The sequence below is a fragment of the Neophocaena asiaeorientalis genome, unplaced genomic scaffold, assembly GCF_003031525.2.
Source record: "Neophocaena asiaeorientalis asiaeorientalis breed wild unplaced genomic scaffold, Neophocaena_asiaeorientalis_V1.1 scaffold26, whole genome shotgun sequence".
NCBI lineage: Eukaryota > Metazoa > Chordata > Mammalia > Artiodactyla > Phocoenidae > Neophocaena > Neophocaena asiaeorientalis.
Window position 1 is genome coordinate 3,614,041 of NW_020173108.1, and position 23,715 is coordinate 3,637,755.

The following is a 23,715-nucleotide window of genomic DNA, read 5'->3' on the forward strand; positions in this document are numbered from 1 at the left end:
ATGACTCTTTGAATTATGGTTTTCTCTGGGTATAGGCCCAGTAGTGGGACTGCTGGGTCATACGGTAATTCTATTTTTAGTTTTTGGAGGAACCTCTATACTGTTCTCCATAGTGGCTGTATCAATTTACATTCCCACGAACAGTGCAAGAGGGTTCCCTTTTTCTCCACACCCTCTCCAGCATTTGTTGTTTGTAGATTTTCTGATGATGCCCATTCTAAGAGGTGTGAGGTGATACCTCATTGTAGTTTTGATTTGCATTTCTCTAATAATTAGTGATGTTGAGCAGCTTTTCACGTGCTTCTTGACCATCTGTATGTCTTCTTTGGAGAAATGTCTATTTAGGTCTACTGCCCATTTTTTAATTGGGTTGTTTTGTTTTTTGTTGTTGAGTTGTATGAGCTATTTATATATATTGTAAATTAAGCCCTTGTCAGTTGTGTCATTTGCAAATATTTTCTCCCATTCTGTAGGTTGTCTTTTCGTTTTGTTTATGGTTTCCTTTGCTGTGCAAAAGCTTGTAAGTTTGATTAGGTCCCATTTGTTTATTTTTGTTTTTATTTCTATTGTCTTGGGAGACTGACCTAAGAAAGATTTTTCTTGAGGTAGGATTGTATTGCTCTAAACTTCCGTCTTAGAACTGCTTTTGCTGCATCCCATAGGTTTTGGGTCATCGTGTTTTCATTGTCATTTGTTTCTAGGTATTTTTTTATTTCCCCTTTGATTTCTTCAGTGATCTTTTGGGTATTTAGTAGCATATTGTTTAGCCTCCATGTGTTTGTATTTTTTACAGATTTTTTCCTGTAATTGATATCTAGTCTCATAGCGTTGTGGTCGGAAAAGATACTTGATATGATTTCAATTTTCTTAAATTTACCAAGGCTTGATTTGTGACCCAAGATATGATCTATCCTGGAGAATGTTCCATGAGCACTTAAGAAGAAAGTGTATTCTGTTGTTTTTTGGATGGAATGTCCTATAGATATCGATTAAGTCCATCTTGTTTAATGTATCATTTAAAGCTTGTGTTTCCTTATTTATTTTCATTTTGGATGATCTGTCCATTGGTGGAAGTGGGGTGTGAAAAGTCCCCTACTATGATTGTGTTACTGTCGATTTCCCCTTTTAGCATTAGCATTTGCCTTATGTATCGAGGTGCTCCTATGTTGGGTGCATAAATATTTACAATTGTCATATCTTCTTCTTGGATTGATCCCTTTATCATTATGTGGTGTCCTTCTTTGTCTCTTGTAATAGTCTTTATTTTAAAGTCTATTTTGTCTGATAGAGAATTGCTACTCCAACTTTCTTTTGATTTCCATTTGCATGGAATATCTTTTTCTATCCCTTCACTTTCAGTCTGTAAGTGTCCCTAGGTCTGAAGTGGGTCTCAGGTCTGAGGTCTTCTGCCAGCATTCAGTAGGTGTTCTTTAGGAGTTGTTCCACATGTAGATGTATTTCTGATGTATTTGTGGAGAGGAAGGTGATCTCCACATCTTACTCCTCCACCATCTTGAAGGTCTCCCTTCACCGGCTCTCTTCAAGCATTGCAGCAGCAGAATTTTTCAAGGCCAACAGGAGAATCTCCAGTCATCCATTGAATCCTGTCATGCTCTGAGTCTCTCTGACTTCTGTTTCTTTCAGCCAGAGGAAACTCCCTGCTTTTGCGCAGCTCATGTAATTACATGATTAGGCCCAGCTGAGTAAACTCCCTTTTGACTTTTAACATAACATAATCATGGGAATGATATCTCATCACATCCACACTGAAAGGGGAGAGAATTTGGTTATATATATAAGATTGAAAGACATTGGGGTAGGACTCTGACTACTGCAATCTACCCTGTCACCCTCAGTGGTCCACATGTGTTCCACATGCAAGATACATGAACCTCCTCCAAAGGTTCCTAAGGGCCTTCCTTATCCCTTTTCAGCATCAGTTCAGAGTCCAAAAGCTCATCTAAATATCGTCAGCTCAAAAGCCCAAAATACCATCATCTAAATCAGGTGCTGGTGAGGCTCCTGGGAGTAATTCATTTGGAGCACAATTCCTCTCTATCTGTGAGCCTGTAGAACTACAGAGACAAGTTGTTTGTCCCCACACTCCCAACAAACAATGGTGGGACAGGCATGGTAACTGTTATAGGCATTTCACTCAAAAAGCATGTAAATGGAAGGCACAAAGGAGTTATCAGTTCAAAGCAGTTTTGACATCCAGCTGGACCAGCTCATTAGGTTTGAAAGCCTGAGAATAATTCTGCTTGACTCTTTGCTTTACTCTCTTGGCTCTTGGTTCTGGCCTCTGAGGGTCATTGAGTATCATTCTTAGACTAATGCTACTGTAAGAATGATTTGATTTTTTTGTGTAGACTTCATTTCAAGTATCTTGAGGAATTCATGGCTGATACATGAGGATACATGATATATTAGTAAGCATAACCCAAATATTTATTTTATTTTATTTATTTATTTTTGGCTGTACTGGGTCTTCGTTGCTGCATGCAGGCTTCCTCTAGTTGTGGCAAGCAGGGGCTACTCTTCGTTGCAGTGTGTGGGCTTCTCACTGCAGTGGCTTCTTTTATTGCGAAGCACAGGCTCTAGGTGTGCGGGCTTTGGTAGATGTGGCACGTGGGCTCAGTAGTTGTGGCTCGCGGGCTCTAGAGCGCAGGCTCAGTAGTTGTGCCTCATGGGCTTAGTTGCTCTGTGGCAGGTGGGATCTTCCCACACCAGGGCTCGACCCCATGTCCCCTGCATTGGCAGGTGGATTCTTAACCACTGCGCCACCAGGTAAGTCCCCAAATGTTTATGAAGAGAATAAAATGGCACCCCAATTTTTAAGCACAATGATATTAACCACCCTATGGTAGATTATGAGTCATTTCCCAAGCAGTGAGCTCATACTCATAAGATGATGACTTCTAGGAGTAAGGAGCATCTATTAGGAATGGTCATCTGATAGACAATTATCTCAGTGATGAAATATGAGGAAATCAAAGAACTGAGAAAAAAAAAGTTTACAATAAATGCTTGAAACAAAGCTTACTAGCATTTCCTTAAGCCAAGTTTTCTCTAAAATAGTCAAATGTCATCAATAAGAAAAAGCCAACCAAATGTCATGTATTTGGGTAGTCAAATTGTTACTATAAAATAAGAGCTCCCTAAGACCTAATATAGGCCCAGTGTCCAGCACATGGATGACTCTTTGCGATTATTTTGGCAGTGGCATTGAAGTCATACAACCTCAGAGACCTCTTCCACACAAGGCTGTCCTGAGTGTGACCCTTAGACAAAGTCATGAGAAGGCTGATATGGACAAAAGGGAGAAAAGATCTAATGATTTGTAGCAGACAGAGGCAAGGTGAGGAAGAAGTTATAGTGATAATGTAGACAGTTTCATTCTTCACATGTTAAAACAATGGTCCAAGCCCACTGTGAGCACAGAACGTTCTTTGAGGCGTTTTTCAAGTTGCAGTTGTAGATTTGGGCCAATACAGTCATCATTTCTTGTCTAGTCTCTCCTGTGAACAAGGGCAAGTATTACAGTGAGTTATTGTTATAATTACTACAGTGAGAGGGTTGTGTGAAAACTCAGTTGGTAGTGGGAGAATCAGACACCCTTAGCAGGCAAAGATAGAACAAGAACTCTGGGTTCTGGCCTACTAGATAATCTAATGGATACCATTTATTGAGTACCTCCTGTGTGTAAAACACCGTGTTATGTGTTTTATAAATGTTGTCTCATTTAGTTCTCAAAGCAATCCTTAGGCAGTAGGAACTTTGACCCCATTTTATAGTTGTAGAAACTGGGGCTCTGAGAGAGGTTGCTCTTTGCCCAAGGACACACAATTAGTCAGTGATGGTTGCTTCTGTAGCACTCTGCATACTTTTCTCACAGCTTGCCCATTAAATTGAAATTACCTGTTTGAGTGTCTGTTGCCCACACCAGACTATAAAGTCACAAGGAGAGGGATTCAATCTTATTTCGAACCTAGTGCAGGCAATACATGTGTGTTGAACTGAATCAGTGGCCTCTAAAACCTGTGCTTGTATCTGGCATGATGTGCTAACTTCCTAAGCTTAGTAGCCATGAAACATTATAAAAATGTGGCAGGGACATTATTAGGGCCTGGAGACAGAGAGAGTGCAGAGTTTTAGCATTAGAAGACCTTCTAGAAAGGACCTATGTCCTCTTCAGAGGAATTCATTCTCAAAATTCTTCATTCGTGCAAATTCTTTTTGATAAGAAACTAACTCCATGGATACCACATAGAAAATTGGTGTAGAAATTCTCTTCCGCTAATTTCCTCCCCCGTGCCCCCTCCCAGAGCACAAAGAATAACAACAGAAATTGGACAAATAGTTTTTTGCATGTTTTCTGTGTTCCTGTCACTGCTGCTCTGCACAGATTTGGTGAATAGGTAACAAAGCACAGAAAAGGTCAAGTACCTCTACCATGATGTCTGCCATCTGGCCCCTAGGCCCTTCTCACCTTGTGGGTGAAGTGACCTGGGCAAAAAATGTTCCGGATGTACACTGACCACCAACCAAGGCCAGACAGCTAGGCCCTATGCTAGCGTGGACACTCCATGGAGGCCTATCAAAAGGGGCAAGTTTCAGAGAGTGGAATTTCCTGGGTGTGGTATTTACTCAAAGAAGCCAGAAACAGCAGAAGGAAAGGGGTAGGTGCAAACCATAATCCATATGAGCCAGCCACTGGTGTTCCAATGGGACATGGTCACATGTCAGATCTGCAGGGCAAATCAGTCTACAAAGGGACAGTAAATCCAGAAGCAGGAGTCCTGGAGGAGCCAGGAGTGGTGAGAAGGTGGATGCGAAGCAATTAAGGGATGCAAACCATGAGCAGGACCCAGGTGGAGGCCTGCTCTCATGGGTGTTTCCCCAGTGGTGGAGGGACAGGCCTGCTAGCTAAAGGCTGTGGGACAGGTCCCAGAGAGGCAGAGTCCTTATAGGAGCCAACTATAAGCAGAAGCTCAGCTCCAGGACCCAGAGACCCGGGGGGCCAGGAGGGCGGCAACTTGGAAAGCAAACACCCATTACTGAGGAAGTACATGGCAGAGGCATGTAGCACCATTATTCAGAACTTGAGTTCTGGAGTCAGATTGTCTGGATACCAATTCCACCTGCTGCTGACTGACCATGTGATTTTGCTTGAGTTACTCAACCTCTCAATCCCTCTGTTTCTCCATCTGTGTAATAGTACTCACTGTGTTTGTTATAAAAATTCAATAAAGCAACAATCCTAAAGCTTTTTTCACAGCCCCTTACACACAGACGCACTAAATAAATGCTTAGTGTATTGTCAGTAGCAGCAAATTATAGTACTAATTATCAACAGAGGAAACTGAGGAACAAATTGGAAACCCATGGTCAGCACTTGAACCCTCAGTGCTAGCGTTCAAGGGCCGCGCTTTGCATAAGATGCTCCAGATGCCTGGAGCCCCTTCTCCCTCCTCTACAACTGGCTACAGCTTCCATCGCCTTCAGGTCTCAGCTCACATATACCTACCCCCAGGTCAGAGGCTCCTGTTTTTCTGATGAGTAGACTAAGAACATTTGGATTTGTCTGCTCTGTATCTGGTTTGGTCTGGGAACTAGGGCAGAGTCTTCCTGCCCAAGGCCAACTTGGTACTGGCATAGACTTACACTCAGAGATAAATTACATTATTGTAACTAAGGGACCGAGGCTGGTAATTTTATGAAAAAACACACTGTGGATGTTATTGTGTGTTGTGAGTTCAGCTGAGGCAGAACTCTAACAGGTAGGGCTCTTCTGAGCAGGAAAAATATGGGGTTCTAGCGCCGAAACCTACTGAATAGATGCACTGGACTAGAGTTTGGATGTGTGCTTGTTGTTTTTGAGAGGGAGGTAGAACATAGACAAATTGCTGTTTTTACTCACTGATCCAGGAGCCAGACCTTGAAATCTAAGCAAAAGCTTTGTTCTCAGGATAGCTTCTTGGCTGTGGAGCCAGTGACTTAATCAGACAGTTCTCAGCATCGTGTCCAGCTTGCTCTCAGTAAAAGTGGAAGCTGATTTTTACTTGGCACCCTTTAGGCTAGCAGAAGCTGGACCTGGCTCTGCCCCATTTGTTTAGATTCTCATTCTACATGAGGAAAGTTATATGGCCGTGCCATCAAGTTCAAATTATTTTATGTGGCTTCCTCAGATGCTCTATGACCTGATTCCTCAATAACTCCTTGCCTTCATGTCTCACCAGTCCCTGTTGCAGGTTGGTTCCCAGCCCTATGGAACTTCTTTCAGCTCTTCGGCAGCCAGGCTCTCTCTTGCCTCTGAGTGTTTCCGGTCTGCCTGAACTTTTCTTCGTTACCACTTCTTCATCTGTGAAAACTCCACCTCACCCTGCAGACTTCTGCTTAATCATCACTGCCTCTGGTAGGCCCCCTTCCACTGCAGCCTGTCCCCCCAGCCCAAATTAGGTGTTTCCAGTGCTCCAGGAGGACACATGAGACATGACCTTGCTCACATACACTGTGCTCCCAGGCTCATTACTGGGCATAGCACAGAGTCACCAAAAAATACGTGTTGAAAGAATGAGTGACTGGGGCTTCCCTGGTGGCGCAGTGGTTAAGAATCTGCCTGCCAGTGCGGGCGACACTGGTACGATCCCAGGTCCGGGAAGATCCCACATGCCACAGAGCAATTAAGCCCATGCGCCACAACTACTGAGCCTGCACTCTAGAGCCCGTGATCCACAACTACTGAAGCCCGAGTGCCACAACTACTGAAGCCCGCACACCTAGAGCCCATGCTCCGCAACAAGAGAAACCACCGCAATGAGAAGCCCACACACCGCAACAAAGAGTAGCCCCTGCTCGCCGCAACTAGAGAAATCCTGCATGCAACAACAAAGACCCAACGCAGCCAAAAATAAATAAAAACAAATAAGTTAAAAAAAAAAAAAGAATGAGTGAATCAGTGAATGAATGGATAGACAAAATATGCCTGTCCTCCGCAAATGACCAACAGAGGGCTGTTTTGAATAGGGACCTAGAAGGCGAGGGATGCTTTTGGTGTTCTTGGATTGGGTATGGTAGAATAAAGAATTGAAACCTGTCCCAAGGCATGGGAAAACACTTAAGTAAAATGATAAAATAAATAAAATAGTAAATTAACTTAGCCAAAATAAAATAAATCACGGTAAACTGATGGATTGTACTGAGCCTCAATAGGATGGATGCACAGCAGTACTCAGCTTCAAGGACACATCTGCCAGCCTTCTCCTGAGGATTGCATCTATATTTCTTAAAGGGAGAACCTTATGTCTGTAACACAGATCTACCACCAATGTGGGTCTTCAGACAGTTTCTCAGGGGTGCTCCACAAGAGTACTGAACTTACAAAACTGATGCTAAAGGCCTTATCCCCTTCTGACTAGGAATCATAACTCAAGATTAGATGTAAGTATGGTGGGCTACTCTGGCCTTACGGGGCAGGAAGAGAGACTGAGACTTAGCATGAGACCTACCTACTAGTGTGGGACTAGCTTTGAAGAACCAATTTAGCTGTGGAGAATAATGCCAGTAGAGGAACCAGACAGGAGCCACTATTACCAAGGAATATCTCGGCCTCAGTCACAACTGGGGCAGCGACTTGCAAGGGGGTTTCCAATCAGAAGTATTGAAAGGTTGAAGGTGTGTTGAGTGGCTTTAACAAGAAAGAGTCAAAGTGACAGGGTCCTCACCATCAGGGTTGAGTTCAGGGCGGGGGCAGGCCCCAAACATGGTGGGCCTGCCAGTTGGTGGCAGGAAAAAGAAGACAGAAACAGGTAGGATTGGGGACAGGGAAAGTGACTCTGCTGTGGCACTGGCCTCTTCAGAGAGGGTCGGCAGTAGAACACACTGGGCCCACGTAGAAAGGAGCTAAAGGTGGAGTGGGAGGCACAGAATCAGCAGACAGTCACTAGCTGCACAGGAAGTCAGAAGGAAAGTAAATGAGGTGGAGCTGAACCTAGAGCAGAATCACCTTCCAGAATTCTACACTAGGACATAGTGGATTCCACTGGGAGGGCTGATGGCATGAAGTTCCTAGGACTGTAAATACCAGGGAGGTGTTGAAGGAGCTCTGGAATTTGGGGTCAACACCTTGGCAGAGGTAGAATCATCAGTAATGATTTATCCCAACCGATGGAGCAAAAAGGTCCTTTAAGCTGAGCATCCAAGGAGGTGGCTGGGAGCTCCTGAGTGGGGAAGGTGGGCATGAAAGAAGGCAGCTTTGAAGTAAGAGTCTGGAACTGATGCAGGTTGTGAAAACACCAAAGGAGTGAGGGTTGTGAAAGCAAAGTTCATTTCCTGGGTTCTGTGAGAAGTAAGGCACCAGAAGATCATTTGGGTGTTTAGGGCCTGGCCAACAGGGACTTTGAAGTGGTGTCTGAGGCACTGTTCCCAGGGCTGGGAGAGAGGGCAGGAGTGCCCTAGACTCAGGTTGTGTGGCAACAGGGGACCTAGGTGGACTACTGGGTTAGAAGCCATCTGATTCCTCCCTCTCCAATAAAGTGTGGCTCCTAAGACTTGGGTGGGGTCTCATATGCTTGAAACTGACAAGAACCTGGCCTGTCTGATACCAGTCTGGGTGGTGACAGAGAACTCAACAATGGGGTTCTTCTCTTAGGGTGGGGCTCATTGGGCTGTAAATCAGGTTGGAAAATTTCCCAATAAGCCATTCTCGAAACACTGCTGGGGTAATCCATCAGCCATAAAGCCATATCCTTACGCCTGAGCTAAAGAATTCTATAGCAGTTTTGGGTTTTCTGCTCAATGGGTCCTACTGAAAATACACTGCTGTAATTGGAGGAAACATGGCTGAGACCCACACCTGTGATGTCACCTTCTCTTTATTTTATCTTTTTATTTATTTTTTCTGAATTTTCTGGTTCAGATTCCTTTTTATTTTTCTTACTAGTTATCTATTTTATACATATCAGTGTATACATGTCAATCCCAATCTCCCAGTTCATCCCACCACCACCACCCACCACACACACTTTCCCCCCTTGGTGTCCATACGTTTGTTCTCTACATCTGTGTCTGTGTTTCTGCCTTGCAAACCGATTCATCTGTACCATTTTTCTAGATTCCACATGTATGCGTTAATATACGATATTGGTTTTTCTCTTTCTGACTTACTTCACGCTGCATGACAGTCTCTTTGTTCATCCATGTCTCTACAAATGACCCAATTTCATTCCTTTTTATGGCCGAGTAATATTCCATTGTATATATATACCACATCTTTATCCATTCGTCTGTCAGTGGGCATTTAGGTTGCTTCCCTGACCTGACTATTGTAAATAGTGCTGCAATGAACATTGGGGTGCATGTGTCTTTTTGAATTATGGTTTTCTCTGGGTATATGCCCAGTAGTGGGATTGCTGGGTCATATGGTAATTCTATTTTTAGTTTTTTAAGGAACCTCCATACTGTTCTCCATAGGAGCTGTATCAGTTTACATTCCCACCAACAGTGCAAGAGGGTTCCCTTTTCTCCACACCCTCTCCAGCATTTGTAGACTTTCTGATGATGCCCATTCTAACTGGTGTGAGGTGATACCTCATTGTAGTTTTGATTTGCATTTCTCTAGTAATTAGGGATGTTGAGCAGCTTTTCATGTGCCTCCTGGCCATCTGTATGTCTTCTATGGAGACATGTCTATTTAGGTCTTCTGCCCAGTTTTTCACTGGGTTGTTTGTTTTTTTGATATTGAGCTGCATGGGCTGTTTATATATTTTGGAGATTAATACTTTGTCCATTGATTCGTTTGCAAATATTTTCTCCCATTCTGAAGGTTGTCTTTTCGTCTTGTTGATAGTTTCCTTTGTTGTGCAAAAGCTTTGAAGTTTCATTAGGTCCGATTTGTTTATTTTTGTTTTTATTTCCATTACTCTAGGAGGTCGGTCAAAAAAGATCTCGCTGTGATTTACATCAAAGAGTATTCTTCCTATGTTTTCCTCTAAGAGTTTTATAGCGTCTGGTCTTACATTTAGGTCTTTAATTCATTTTGAGTTTATTTTTGTGTATGGTGTTAGAGAGTGTTCTAATTTCATTCTTTTTTTTTTTTTTTTTGCAGTACGCGGAAGTCTCACTGCTGTGGCCTCTCCCATTGCAGAGCACAGGCTCCAGACGCACAGGCTCCATGGCATGTGGGATCTTCCTGGACTGGGGCATGAACCTGTGTCCCCTGCATCGGCAGGCGGACTCTCAACCACTGCGCCGCCAGGGAAGCCCCTAATTTCATTCTTTTACATGTAGCTGTCCAGTTCTCCCAGCACCATTTACTGAAGAGACTGTCTTTTCTCCATTGTATATCCTTGCCTCCTTTGTCATAGATTAGTTGACGTTAGGTGAGTGGGTTTATCTCTGGGCTTTCTATCCTGTTCCATTGATCTATATTTCTGTTTTTGTGCCAGTACCATACTGTCTTGATTACTGTAACTTTGTAGTATAGACTGAAGTAAGGGAGCCTGATTCCTCCAGCTCTGTTTTTTTCCCTCAAGATTGCTTTGGCTGTTCCAGGTCTTTTCTGTTTCCTTACAAATTTTAAGACTTTTTGTTCTAGTTCTGTAAAAAATGCCATAAGATTTTTCTTGTTTCTTGAGGTAGGATTGTATTGCTATAAACTTCCCTCTTAGAACTGCTCTGCTGCCTCCCATGGGCTTTAAATTGTTGTCATTTGTCTTTAGGTATTTTTTGATTTCCTCTTTAACTTCTTCAGTGATCTCTTAGTTATTTAGTAACGTATTGTTTAGCCTCCATGTGTTTGTGTTTCATTATTTTCCTTGTAATTTATTTCTAATCTCCTAGTGTTGTGCTTGGAAGAGATGCTTGATATGATTTCAATTTTCTTAAATTTACCAAGGCTTGATTTGTGACCTAGGATGTGATCTATCCTGGAGAATATTTCTTGTGCGCTTGAGAAGAAAGAAAGGGTAATCTGCTGTTTTCAGATGGAATGTCCTATAAATATCAATTAAATCTATCTGGTCTATGGTGTCATTTAAAGCTTGTGTTTCCTTATTAATTTTCTGTCTGGATGATCTGTCCATTGGTGTAAGTGAGGTGTTAAAGTCCCCCACTATTATTGTGTTACTATCGATTTCCTCTTTTATAGCTGTTAGCATTTGCCTTATGTATTAAGGTGCTCCTATGTTGGGTGCATATATATTTATAATTGTTATATCTTCTTCTTGGATTGATCCCTTGATCATTATGTAGTGTCCTTCCTTGTCTCTTGTAGCATTCCTTATTTATTTATTTTTTTTTGCGGTACGCAGACCTCTCACTGTTGTGATCTCTCCCGCCATGGAGCACAGGCTCCAGACGCGCAGGCTCGGCGGCCATGGCTCACGGGCCCGGCTGCTCTGCGGCATGTGGGATCTTCCTGGACCGGGGCACGAACCCGTGTCCCCTGCATCGGCAGGCGGACTCTCAACCACTGCACCACCAGGGAAGCCCTACATTCCTTATTTTAAAGTCTATTTTGTCTCATATGAGTATTGCTACTCCAGCATTCAATTTCCATTTGCATGGAATATCTTTTTCCATCCCCTCACTTTCAGTCTGTATTTGTCCCTAGGTCTGAAGTGGGTCTCTTGTAGACAACATATATACGGGTCTTGTTTTTGTATCTGTTCAGCCAGCCTGTGTCTTTTGGATGGAGCATTTAATCCATTCACATTTAAGGTAATTATTGATATGTATGTTCCTATTACCATTTTCTTAATTGTTTCGTGTTTGTTTTTGTAGGTCCCTTTCTTCTCTTCTGTTTCTGACTTAAATAAGCTCCTTTAGCATGTGTCTTAGAGCTGGTTTGGTGGTGCTGAATTCTCTTAGTTTTTGCTTGTTTGTAAAGCTTTTGATTTCTCTGTTGAATCTAAATGAGATACTTGCCTGGTAGAGTAATCTTGGTTGTAGGTTCTACCCTTTCATCACTTTAAATATATCGTGCCACTCCCTTCTGGCTTGTAGAGTTTCTGTTGAGAAATCGGCTGTTAACCTTATGGGAGTTCCCTTGTATGTTATTTGTCATTCATCCCTTGTTGCTTTTAATAGTTTTTCTTTGTCTTTAATTTTTGGCAATTTGATTACTATGTACCTCAGCGTGTTTCTTCTTGGGTTTATCTTGCCTGGGAGTCTCTGCACTTCCTGGACTTGGATGGCTATTTCCTTTCCCATGTTAGGGAAGTTTTCAACTATAATCTCTTCAAATATTTTCTCAGGTCCTTTCTCTCTGTCTTCTCCTTCTGGGACCCCTATAATGTGAATGTTGTTGCATTTAATGTTGTCCCAGAGGTCTCTTAGGCTGTTTTCATTTCTTTTCGTTCTTTTTTCTTTATTCTGTTCCGTGGTAGTGAATTCCACCATTCTGTATTCCAGGTCACTTATCCATTCTTCTGCCTCAGTTATTTGCTATTGATTCCTTCTAGTGTATTTTTCATTTCAGTTATTGTATTGTTCATCTCTGTTTGTTCTTTAATTCTTCTGGGCCTTTGTTAAACATTTCTTGCATCTTCTCGATCTTTGCCTCCATTTTTTTTCTGAGGTCCTGGATCATCTTCATTATCATTCTGAATTCTTTTTCTGGAAGGTTGCCTATCTCCACTTCATTTAGTTGATTTTCTAGGGTTTTATCTTGTTCCTTCATCTGGTACATAGTCCTCTGCCTTTTTTATTTTGCCCCTTTTTCTGTGAATGTGGTTTTTGTTCCACAGGCTGCAGGATTGTAGTTCTTCTTGCTTCTGCTCTTTGCCTTCTAGTGGATGGGGCTATCTAAGAGTCTGTGCAAGCTTCCTGATAGGAGGGACTGGTGGTGGGTAGAGCTGGATGTTGCTCTGGTGTGCAGAGCTCAGTAAAACTTTAATCTGCTTTTCTGCTGATGGGTGGGGCTGAGTTCCCTCCCTGTTGTTTTTTTGGCCTGAGGCAACCCAGCACTGGAGGCTACAGGCTCTTTGGTGGGGCTAATGTTTGGACTCCGGGAGGGCTCATACCAAGGAGTACTTCCCAGGACTTCTGCTGCCAGTGTCCTTGTCCCTGAGGTGAGCCACAGCTGTCCCCGCCTCCGCCTCTGCAGGAGACCCTCCAACACTACCAGGTACGTCTGGTTCAGTCTCCTGTGGGGTCACTGCACCTTTCCCCTCGGTCCTGATTCACACACTACCTTGTGTGTGCCCTCCAAGAGTGGAGTGTTTGTTACCATCAGTCCTGTCTAAGTCCTGCAATCAAATCCCACTAGCCTTCAAAGTCTGATTCTCTGGGAATTCTTCTTCCCGTTGCCAGACCTCCAGTTTGAGGAGCCTGACACAGGGCTCAGAACCTTCACTCCAGTGGGTGGACTTCTGTGGTATAATTGTTCTCCAGTTTGTGAGTCACCCACCCAGCGCTTATGGGATTTGATTTTATTGTGATTGCGTCCCTCCTACTGTCTCATTGTGTCTTCTCCTTTGTCTTTGGATATGGGGTATCTTTTTTGGTGAGTTCCCGTGTCTTCCTGTCTATGACTGTTCAGCAGTTAGTTGTGATTCCGGTGCTGTCACAAGAGGGAGTGAGCTCACGTCCTTCTACTCTGCCATGTTGAACCAATCTCCCTCACCTTCTCTTTAGAAATTGGATGACAGGGACTTATAAGACTGGTTCTCAAGCTTTATGGGCATAAAATGATTTCTAGGATTTGTTTAAAATGCAGACTCTTGTGCTTCACATTTAAACTTAGTGAATCTGAATTTCTGAGAGTGTGTCCCAGAAATCCTCATTTTAAACAAGTTTCCTAGGTGATTCTTATTCCTGAGGTTTGTGGGCCACATTATAAGAAACAATAATGTAGAGGCTCATTCTGCTGCAGCAAGTGGAGATGGATTTTTCATCTTATGGGGATTGGGTGAAATCTTTGTACATTCAGAAGGTCGCCTAGTTTTCCACTCTGTACCTGGGTGGGAAGTGGGGAAGAAAGAAAGAAAGGGCCACCTCTTGTGTTTTTTCAGCTCTTTGTTTCTTGATGGGGCTTCTGCTCTCTCCCACTGCCTTTTGGCTGGCTGTCCTTCCAGTAATCCTTGAAGATCCAGTTTAAACATCACCTCCTTTCCAGGCTTGCCCAAGGAGAGTTAGTGGCTCTATCGTTTGAGCTCTCACGATTGTTTATATATATATTTCACTTTGATCTGTTTATTGCTACATTTCTCCCACAGACGATGAATTCCTTGAAAGCAGGGATCATATCCATTTAGCATCTAACATAGTACACAATAGGATTCAGTAACTATTGACATGATGAATGAATTTATGAAAAACTACTTTGGCGAAACAAATTATCAGTGTTAATAAAATAGATTTCTTTTATAAGAAAGGCATTTCTAAATAGCTTGGGAAGCATACACACTGCTATACTATTTTTGTGTTCTAGTCATTAAAGTAGGTTCCTTTCACACTTTTTAAAATTAAACCAGTGCTCAGTTAGTTACTAAAAACAAGAAGTATTTTTTCTTTTTTTTTTTTTTGCAGTATGCGGGCCTCTCACTGTTGTGGCCTCTCCCGTTGCGGAGCACAGGCTCCGGACACGCAGGCTCAGCAGCCATGGCTTATGGGCCCAGCCGCTCCGCAGCATGAGGGATCCTCCCAGACCGGGGCACGAACCCGTGTCCCCTGCATTGGCAGGCGGACTCTCAACCACTGTGCCATCAGGGGAGCCCCAAGAAGTATTTTTTCATTCATCCTATCCTTTCCTGAAGTTAGATGAAGTTAACAAAGTTTACCAAAACTGTGCAAGCAGAATCTTTCATTGAGGTTTCTGGTTTAAGCAGAGACCAGCAAGAATAAAACATTGAAAAATCCCCAGAAGGAAAACTTAAGAAGGAATAGTTTACTAATTATAGGAGATTATATGGACGCCAAAAAATCACAAGGTGGTCAGGCAAATTTGGGAAATTTTGATGTACTATTTTACACATACCAAAGTAGCAAGAATTTTAAAAATATAATATCTAGTGGGTACAAGTTTCAGCGAGTTCAGCACACTCTCTTGCCACTAGTATAAGCAGATTGGCCTAACTCTTTGGGAAAGTGGTACAATATGTATGAGAAGCCAGAAAGATGTTCCGTAATCCAACTCCTGGAAATTTATCCCAAAGCAATACATGAAAAGAAGAAAACAACTTAGACAACTTGAAAATGTTTGTTGTTCTAGTAATAAGGGTGCCCCATCTCTGCTAGTCCAGTTCCTTCCCACCACCCTTTCAGGTAGGGGGTAGTGACCCCTCTGGGCTTACAGTGTCTTGGGGGTCTTGCAGAGAGGTGCCCTCCTAGGGACTTGTAGTGCCTTGGGTCTCAGGGAAGCCCGATGAGTCAGAGCTGTGAATGCAGTGACACAAGGCTTCCCCTCAGAGGTAGACTGGGTGTTTGCCTTGGCTCCTGAAAGTGGCTCCTCTTTTGCCTGCCATCCCCTGGGCACTTACCAGAATGGGTTATTCAGAGGCTCCCTCTGGTCCTTTCCCCCTTTTCTACCTCTCTAGTTCCCACCTGTACCACCTGCAGACTCCTTGACCTTGAGTCCATGGTTCTCCTTGTTATATCCCCCAAAATATTCTGAGGCTTTCAGGACCACAGTAATTGCTGATTAAACCAGAGTCCAAAGCCTTAGCAACCAAACCAATCCAAGTCGAACCAAGCAAACCAAACGAAAAACTTTTCCTCCCCAATCATAAAAGGTGCCCTAGGAGATGGGTGTTTAGAAACACAATGTAAGATCTTTCAGCAAAACAGAAAACGGAATTTTAGTTGAGTTTCTATTTAAGAAAATAAAAAAACTAAAAACAAAGATTGGAAGAACAAATACTGCCAAAATCTGTAGAAACGGAGACAACCTCCAATAGGAGGTTAATGAGTAAATCAGTAGTCTTCAAATATTTTTGTTCACATACATGAAATATTATTTACCCTCTTGCATATTTCTAGGTTAACATCTAAAATTTTTTCGTCGTAAGTTTAAGCAGTTGCAAAGGATACAATTTCCTGCATATTGTAAAAATGACATTTTAAGCTAGAATAGTCACTCTTTTAAGTGAATCCAATGAAATCTAAATACCATAGCAATTATGCCTATTATCAGCTATTTACAAAATATATGAACAAACTCTTCTTTACCTTCAGTATATTTTATGTAATTTATTTTTCTTTTCACACTTATAGCTCCATTCCACTTCCCCATCCCTCAGGATCATATCCTAGTTTAATGTATTTTTATGTTTGAATGTATTTTATTGATCATCCTATTATATTTATCTGTGATGAAAATATAAATATATTTAATTTTAAAATTTCCTATGACTGAAAGACTATGTGCTAGAACATTTTCTTCTAGATTAAGATATTGTTATATTTATTAGAAATGATCAGGTATTCTAAACAATGCAAAATATATTACAAATGTTTATAATTACTAAACATGTAATTTTTTACAATTAGTGCATACATTTGTTGTTAAATACTACATCTTACAAGAATGAGACAGAGTTAAGCGTCAATGTTTTTCTCAATTTTTCATTTTTACAAATTCTAAGAAAGTTTTTTTACACTAATAAGTATATGGGGCTGTAAGAAGTGTTGTCACATCAATTCACTCAATTCTTTGAACTCCTTCCAATTTATAAACTCACTTAGTGATCTTGAGGTCATACTTTGTTGAAAGTAATTATTTGGAAATCACCTAGCTTGCAAAAGAATTTGTTATCCAGTCATTAGGAGTATACTTTCTCTGTACAGTCCAATATTTTAAATTGATAAAGAACTGACAAAGGTTGCCTGAGGTTTGTTTTTTTTTTTTTTTTGCGGTACGCGGGCCTCTCACTGTTGTGGGAGCACAGGCTCCGGACGCGCAGGCTCAGCGGCCATGGCTCACAGGCGCAACCGCTCCGCGGCATGTGGGATCTTCCCGGACCAGGGCACGAACCAGTGTCCCCTGCATCGGCAGACGGACTCTCAACCACTGCGCCACCAGGGAAGCCCTGCCTGAGGTTTTATACCCTGGAACAATGCACCATTTTAAGATTCTCAGTGAGTGAAAGTTACGTCCTTTATTTTTGCAATTTGGGAAATATATGGCTATTGTAAAAGAGCTGGGCAATGAAACAGGGAGATGCCATACTGCATTCCTTTACCAGCAGATCAGTTTTAGGAAGTGATACAGATGCAAGCTGAAGATTCAGAAACTGGTGGCCTTAAAATTAAGTGTGCACCTACCCCTTGAAAATCCCCTGGGGGATGCTCATGTCCATTTGAAGACCACTGATGTAAATTTTTACATCATCTTATTGAATTTGATAAGAGAGATAGGTCAGCTCACATTAGGCCTTGGTTGGGAAACTGTACTCTGGTGTTTACACCTTGGGAGTGTAGAACTGTGACCTTTAACACTAGGGATAAAACAGCCAATTCCTCTTGGTTGTTTGACTTTTATAGATTGCTACCCTCATCCTTTCTATTCTGCCCTTCTTTATTTTCTTCTCAGTGGTAGTAACCTTAACTTCAATTTTGGAGTACTGATGTTGAGCCTATATACTGACTGCCTGAGGCAAATATAGTGCCCCACTTAAAAATGATTATTAAGACCATAAAAAATGAGAAATCTTTATAGTAAGGTAAAAAAGCAAAATATGTAGTTGTATGAAAATTATTATTTCTATTATACAAAACTACATAAAATTCTGGACAATACTATAAGTAAATATGCAAAAATGAAGTGATTTTTAAATAAAATGTCTTTAATGTTGCATTACTTTTTAAGTAATAATGCTAATTACACTTATGGTGCTGGGGGTCAGATAATGTCTAATCTAACATTCTCTTTCTCTTAACGGTACCAAAAAACTGTGTGTGAGTTTAAGTCCCCCAAAATAAAGTGTTCAAGAGAGTGAAAACTACGTTTTTCAAAACTATTTTCTCATCATGATTCACTATGGGTGTTAAGTCTCCAAACATATTTAAACTCTTCCTCAACCTTGTTTAAAACATCCCATGTGTTAACGTCATGAATTCCACAAGTTTATTTCCTGCTGCACAAAGTAGTAATTCTTTTCATTTATATTAACTTTTTAGCTTCCTCTCATTTCCTGGTTTTACTGTTCAGAGTGAAGAACTCGATGACTTACACTGCTGTTAAGCTTTATCATTCCTTATAGCTTTATATTTTCTTAGAGTTCATATTTTTATAAACTAAGCCATGTTTGGCAGCCTCCAAAACTAAGCTTTTTCTCAAGTTTGTTGCGTTTTTCTTGTTTTGCTTTCTTGAGGCCTCACAACGAGCTCGGTATATTCCAGGGCCCACCAAAGGAAGGAGCCTTACAAGAGACTAGTTTGAGAGAGTTGATGTCTGCGAGAAAGAAAGAATGGCTACCACCCCTCTGGAGGGTTATAGCCTTGGGACCCAAAGGTACCGGAAACCAGCGCCCGAAAGGTGGAGCGCGGAGCGGCCCCCGACACCTCGGCAGCCTCTCCGCACCGAGCGGCCGGCGGCGGCGGGGAGGACTAGCCCCGTGGCAGGTAGTGGAGGCGGCGGCGGCGGCGGTGGTCGGCCGAGCCCGGGCCGCGGCCTGAGGCTCCCGCGGGGAGGCCTGGGCGGGAAGGGGAAGGAGGGCGCTCTCAGGAACGGAAGGCGGGCAGCGGGCTGGAGGCCACAGGCTGATCGGCCTGCAGGAGGGGGTCGTGGTTGATGGAGGAGCTTGGGGAGGGGGCTGCCCCTATCGGGAAAAGGTAGAGGTGAAGGTTGTGTAGGGGTGGCTGTGGTTTGGGGAACCTACGGACCCCTTTGCGGGGCGGGGGGGGGATCAGAATGGGGCGGGCGAAGTTAGCTAAAAGGCAGCCGGATTTCCTGAGAGCCTCGAGTAGTTTTAAAGGAGAGAGAACCTTTTGGGTGAGGGTTTTGGCGTTAGCTGGCCGCGGTTTGTTGGGTCCGACCTTTTTTGTTCCTTCTCGAAAGCCATCCAGGCCACAGCGAGGCCTTGCAGCCTCGCGCCCTTGGCCCGCTCTCCTCTGCAGATGTGAGAAGGGGAAACATTTCTGCACCCGTGTCTCCTGCCTCTTTGGGTTGTACTCTCTCTGGGCGTGTGCAAAGCAAAACTAGCCCAAAGCTTGGCTGGTTAGGAGGCGAGAAAACCGGTTGCCTGTAGTGTTTAAATTTACCGTATACAGAGAAGGGACTGTCTCCCACCATAACATTTGGGTCTCTGTGTGTATCTTTTTTGTATTCTTCTTTCCCACCTTTTTTGGCGAGGCGGAGTAGTCCCTAAAGTGTGGCTCCCCCCGCCCCCAGGAGTAAAAATTAAGAAAACCTAGTGTTTTCGCCTTTACCTATGGAAATTTCAAAACCGCTACTTTTTTTTTTTCTTTCTCTAGTTTGGCGCTCTGGTTGTCATGTGTTGGACGGCAATAGACAGAACATACATCCGTTCTGGGGCGCCGTGATTAACATTGAACTTTGGTTCCTGTAACCCTTGCCTGTGTCAATAGAGTTAAGCTGGAGCTTTGCTTTGAAGGATAAATAAAGCACAGCCTCTCAACTGGACATAAATGGATCTAAAGACAGCAGTATTTAATGCAGCTCGAGATGGCAAACTCAGGCTTCTCACCAAATTGTTGGCAAGCAAATCTAAAGAGGAGGTTTCCTCCTTGATCTCTGAAAAAACAAATGGGGCCACCCCACTCTTGATGGCCGCCAGGTATGGGCACCTTGACATGGTGGAATTTCTCCTAGAGCAGTGCAGTGCCTCCATAGAAGTCGGGGGCTCGGTCAATTTTGATGGCGAAACCATTGAGGGGGCTCCCCCTTTGTGGGCCGCTTCTGCAGCAGGACATCTGAAGGTGGTTCAGTCTTTGTTAAATCATGGAGCGTCTGTCAACAACACGACTTTAACCAATTCAACTCCTCTTCGAGCTGCCTGTTTCGATGGCCATTTGGAAATAGTCAAGTACCTGGTAGAACACAAAGCTGATTTGGAAGTGTCAAACCGACATGGGCATACATGCTTGATGATCTCATGTTACAAAGGACACAAAGAGATTGCTCAGTATTTACTTGAAAAGGGGGCAGATGTTAATAGAAAAAGTGTTAAAGGTGAGTTCATATTCATTTTAATTTTTTAAGTGTTTACCACTTATTTTCAGGAAGTTTGATACATAATTATAAGCAGTGGTGTTGAGTAAGCCAACACTGACAGACCTATTTTGATTAGGTCTCCCTTCCAGTATAACCTTGTTGATTGTTTTTTTGGTATTTGATAGTACATGGGACAAATGTGATAAAAAAAAAAACACCCTCTATCACTGTGTTAAGCAGCATTTTCTCTCTTTATTTGGAGTAACTTCCAATTTATGGGAAGTGGGTTCCCCATAGTTTAGAGCATGTTAGTGGTAGTTGATCTGAGCCATTAGACTTGTGTTTACTTAAGAATATACTTTGATTTAATATATTTTTCTTAGTTTTATTTTCTTAGAATACCCTTGGAGTAGAAACTACTATATTTAGTGAGTCATTGTCATGTTTGTCTTATGTAGGCATTTCATTTGTTATTCTGTCAGGGATGGCTAGGCCATACTGACCCGGGAGGATTAATATCCATGAAAAGGAGAAAATCTGTTCCCTTATTCCATACTTACTGTGTGGCCAATAGAAAATCCTTTCATTAAATATAGCAAGAGAGAAAAGATTTTTTAAAACTGCTACAATGCCCAGAGCAAAACAAGGACTAGGTTAAGCAGATGTGGATTTGCTGACTAGCAACAATGTAAACTTCTTTGTCCAGAAGAAGAGTTCAGGTTTATGGTCGTGTATACTGTTCAGATGATAGTTTAGGATTTTTTTAACCCTTAAAAACAAGTGTTTTGATAGTATAATATTAATACTTAGCATTAACATTATTTTCCTTAAGCATATTTGTTTATACAACAGCAAAGTAATTCACTGCGTAATATTAAAAAACTATAAAACTTAAAGGAGCATACATACATGGTAAAAAAAAAATCACACAATACAAATTGGTTTACAGTGTTTAGTATGAAAAGTAAGTCTTAACACCCTTCATTTCTAGACCTCCAACCCACCAGCTACCATTGTTTACAGTGTTTTGTGTGTCCTCAAGATAGTCTATGCAAATACAAGTATACTTGTCTGTATATCTCTCCTTCTTTCTTCTTTGTTAGTTGATGCATACTGTTCTTTCTTTTTTTTTCACTTTAATTTATCTTGAATGTCATTCAGCTCCAACACACGTGCTACCTCATTCTGTTTCATGGCTACACAGTATTTCATTGTATGAGTGTGCATAATTTACCTAGTCCCTGTTGACAGACAGGTCACATCCAAAATAAACAATGCTGCTGTGAATATTCTTGAACAAATCTGTGGCTTTGCACACTTGTGTGAAAATAATTGTATTATAAATACCTGTAAGTGTAATTGCTAAATCAAAGTGAATGTGCAGTTTATCATTGTGATAGTGACTGATTGCCTCTCAGAGTGGCTAAACCACACAATTATGGGGCACCACATAGTTACTGGACATATTTACTGAAGTTAGTATAATCTTTTTTAAAAAGGTTTGTCATAAAAATGATACAGCCACATTGTGATTTTTTTGTAAATTATTTTCCTGAGGAAATATAAAATCTCACAAAATTCCAGCACTTAGAGATAATCCTCCCAAAGATACTGAATTTTGCATTTAGATATATGTATGATATTTTATATGCTCTTCTGTACTTGTTTTTTAGCTTAATAAATGTTATCCTTAGTGTCATTAATAATAGCTCTTTAGTTTCAGTAGCTGCATACTCTTCTACTAATGGAGTTTTACATTGCTTCTGCCTTCTCACTATAAGAAATGTTTCTGTAAACATTCTTTCTTATGAATGATTTATTGTTTCTGATAATCTTTGATGTAGGTGTTGGGTAAAAGGACAGCATGACTTTCTTTTTTTTAAACAATCACCATTGTTTTAAAGAATGTTTGTTTTAAAAGAACAAATTACTGCTTAATTGACCATGTTAGTATTGGGAATGCTTTGAAATCATACCTAGAAGAGAAAGGGTTAAAAGGTATGGCTGCATGTTTAGGCTTGTTGAATTTTTAGTTTGTTTTGGGCTTTTTATTCATCAGCCTAATGATGTAGAGATTGTTGATAAACTCACGTATTTAAATCAAATTGGGGCATGTTTTAAACTTAGGTCACTGGAGAGATTAGTACTGGTACTATTTTTCCTTCTCTTTTTCAAAGTTCTTTATACTTCTAGAGATATAATGTATGGGAGAACTATACTGTAAATTTTAGTGAGCATTTTCCCTTAGTAAACTGTGAACAATATTTAACTTGATTACCTTTGCTATTTCAGAGGTAATAAAACCTTTTAACACCATCATCATATAGTTTTGTACTTGAGGATGTGTATACTCCCTCTTCTGGCTAATTCTAGAGGTTTTTTTTTTTTTAACCTCAGTATCAATATCTAGTATTTATGCTGTTTAAAGAAGTACACATAAGAGAAAACAATTTATACCAAAAATTGTTTTCATATAGCTTCAGTTTTATATACATACATATATACACATAATACATACGTGTGTAGTATATGTATATATAATATATCACTTTGTGTGCAGTACTTTAACTTTTGCATAGTGCCTTTTAAATTTGACAGTGAGTCTTAAAGAATATTGGGGGCAGATTAAAGTACGTATGTACCTCCCCCCACTCTGGTCCTGAAGCTTCCATTCTTTGATAATTACTCCCTCATCGACTTTTCAGATTTTTTTTTTTTATTTTATGGGTTTGGGGGGTAATAAAAAAACAGGAACTATTTGAAACTGAGGCAGGAACACTGGAGAAGGATCTGGTAGAGTGTCAAGAAAGGATTTTTTTTTCCCCCACATTTTTACCCCCATGCAAAAAATGGAAAAGACTGATGGGATGAGGGATAAAATGGAATAATTTCTTAGGAAATTTTATATGTAAACTGTTGGAAATGGTTCTGAAGAAGGAAAATGTCAGTATATTATGCTTGGTTTGCTTAAATATAAAATGCATGTGACTTCTACCTTCCATTACTTTTTAACTGGCAGTTGACATTTGAATATATTATCTAACCTCTTTCCATTACTTTTTAACAGGCTGTTGGCATTTTGAACATGTTTTAACCTAAGGTGGAATTCATTCATTAATCGAGAGAGCACTTATTGAGTCCCTTGAGTGTGCCAGACTGTTTGACTTAGGATATACAAAGATGAGTAAGACAAGATATCCAGTCCTTGATTCCCTGCTCTTCAGGAGCTCATGGCTTGTTTGGAGAGACAGGTTCATAAGCAGATACTTAAACCACACTGTGGTAAATGCAGCAGTAGTGCTTTCTTGTTTTAGATTTTTGGAAATGCTTTATCCCCAACTAACTCATTACCTGAGGGGACAGTGGGTTCCATTTTTTCCCATGCCATTCAAAAGGGGGAGAAAAACTGAGATATTTAGAAATGCTGCTGCAGTTTAACACAACAGTTCATTTTTGAGACAGGAAAGTTGGTTGCTATTCAGGAGTGATTAGACAAGCCCATCTTAGGGCCATAACACTGATCTCAGTACTTCACGGCTATAGTCATCTTTGGCTTTCTTTGTTTTTTTTTTTTTTTTTTTTTTTTTTTTTTTTTTTGGGTG

The 23,715-nt window shown here is 41.3% G+C and overlaps 1 protein-coding gene across 3 annotated transcripts in view; it reads left to right on the forward strand.

Annotated features, from left to right (window-relative positions):
- Nucleotides 1-14,621: 14,621 nt before the first annotated feature.
- The window catches only part of FEM1C (fem-1 homolog C), a 24,368-nt gene continuing 15,274 nt past the window's right edge, over nt 14,622-23,715 (forward strand). The window contains exons 1-3 of one of the 3 annotated variants that reach the window (XM_024743350.1): nt 14,622-17,076; nt 18,312-18,451; nt 19,414-20,131. In XM_024743350.1, coding sequence (XP_024599118.1) covers nt 19,588-20,131 — 544 coding nt within the window. In that variant the 5' untranslated portion in view covers nt 14,622-17,076; nt 18,312-18,451; nt 19,414-19,587. Of the gene's footprint in view, nt 17,077-18,311; nt 18,452-18,504; nt 18,562-19,413; nt 20,132-23,715 lie in introns of those variants that run through there. The other 2 variants (XM_024743349.1, XM_024743351.1) reach the window with 2 other exon arrangements.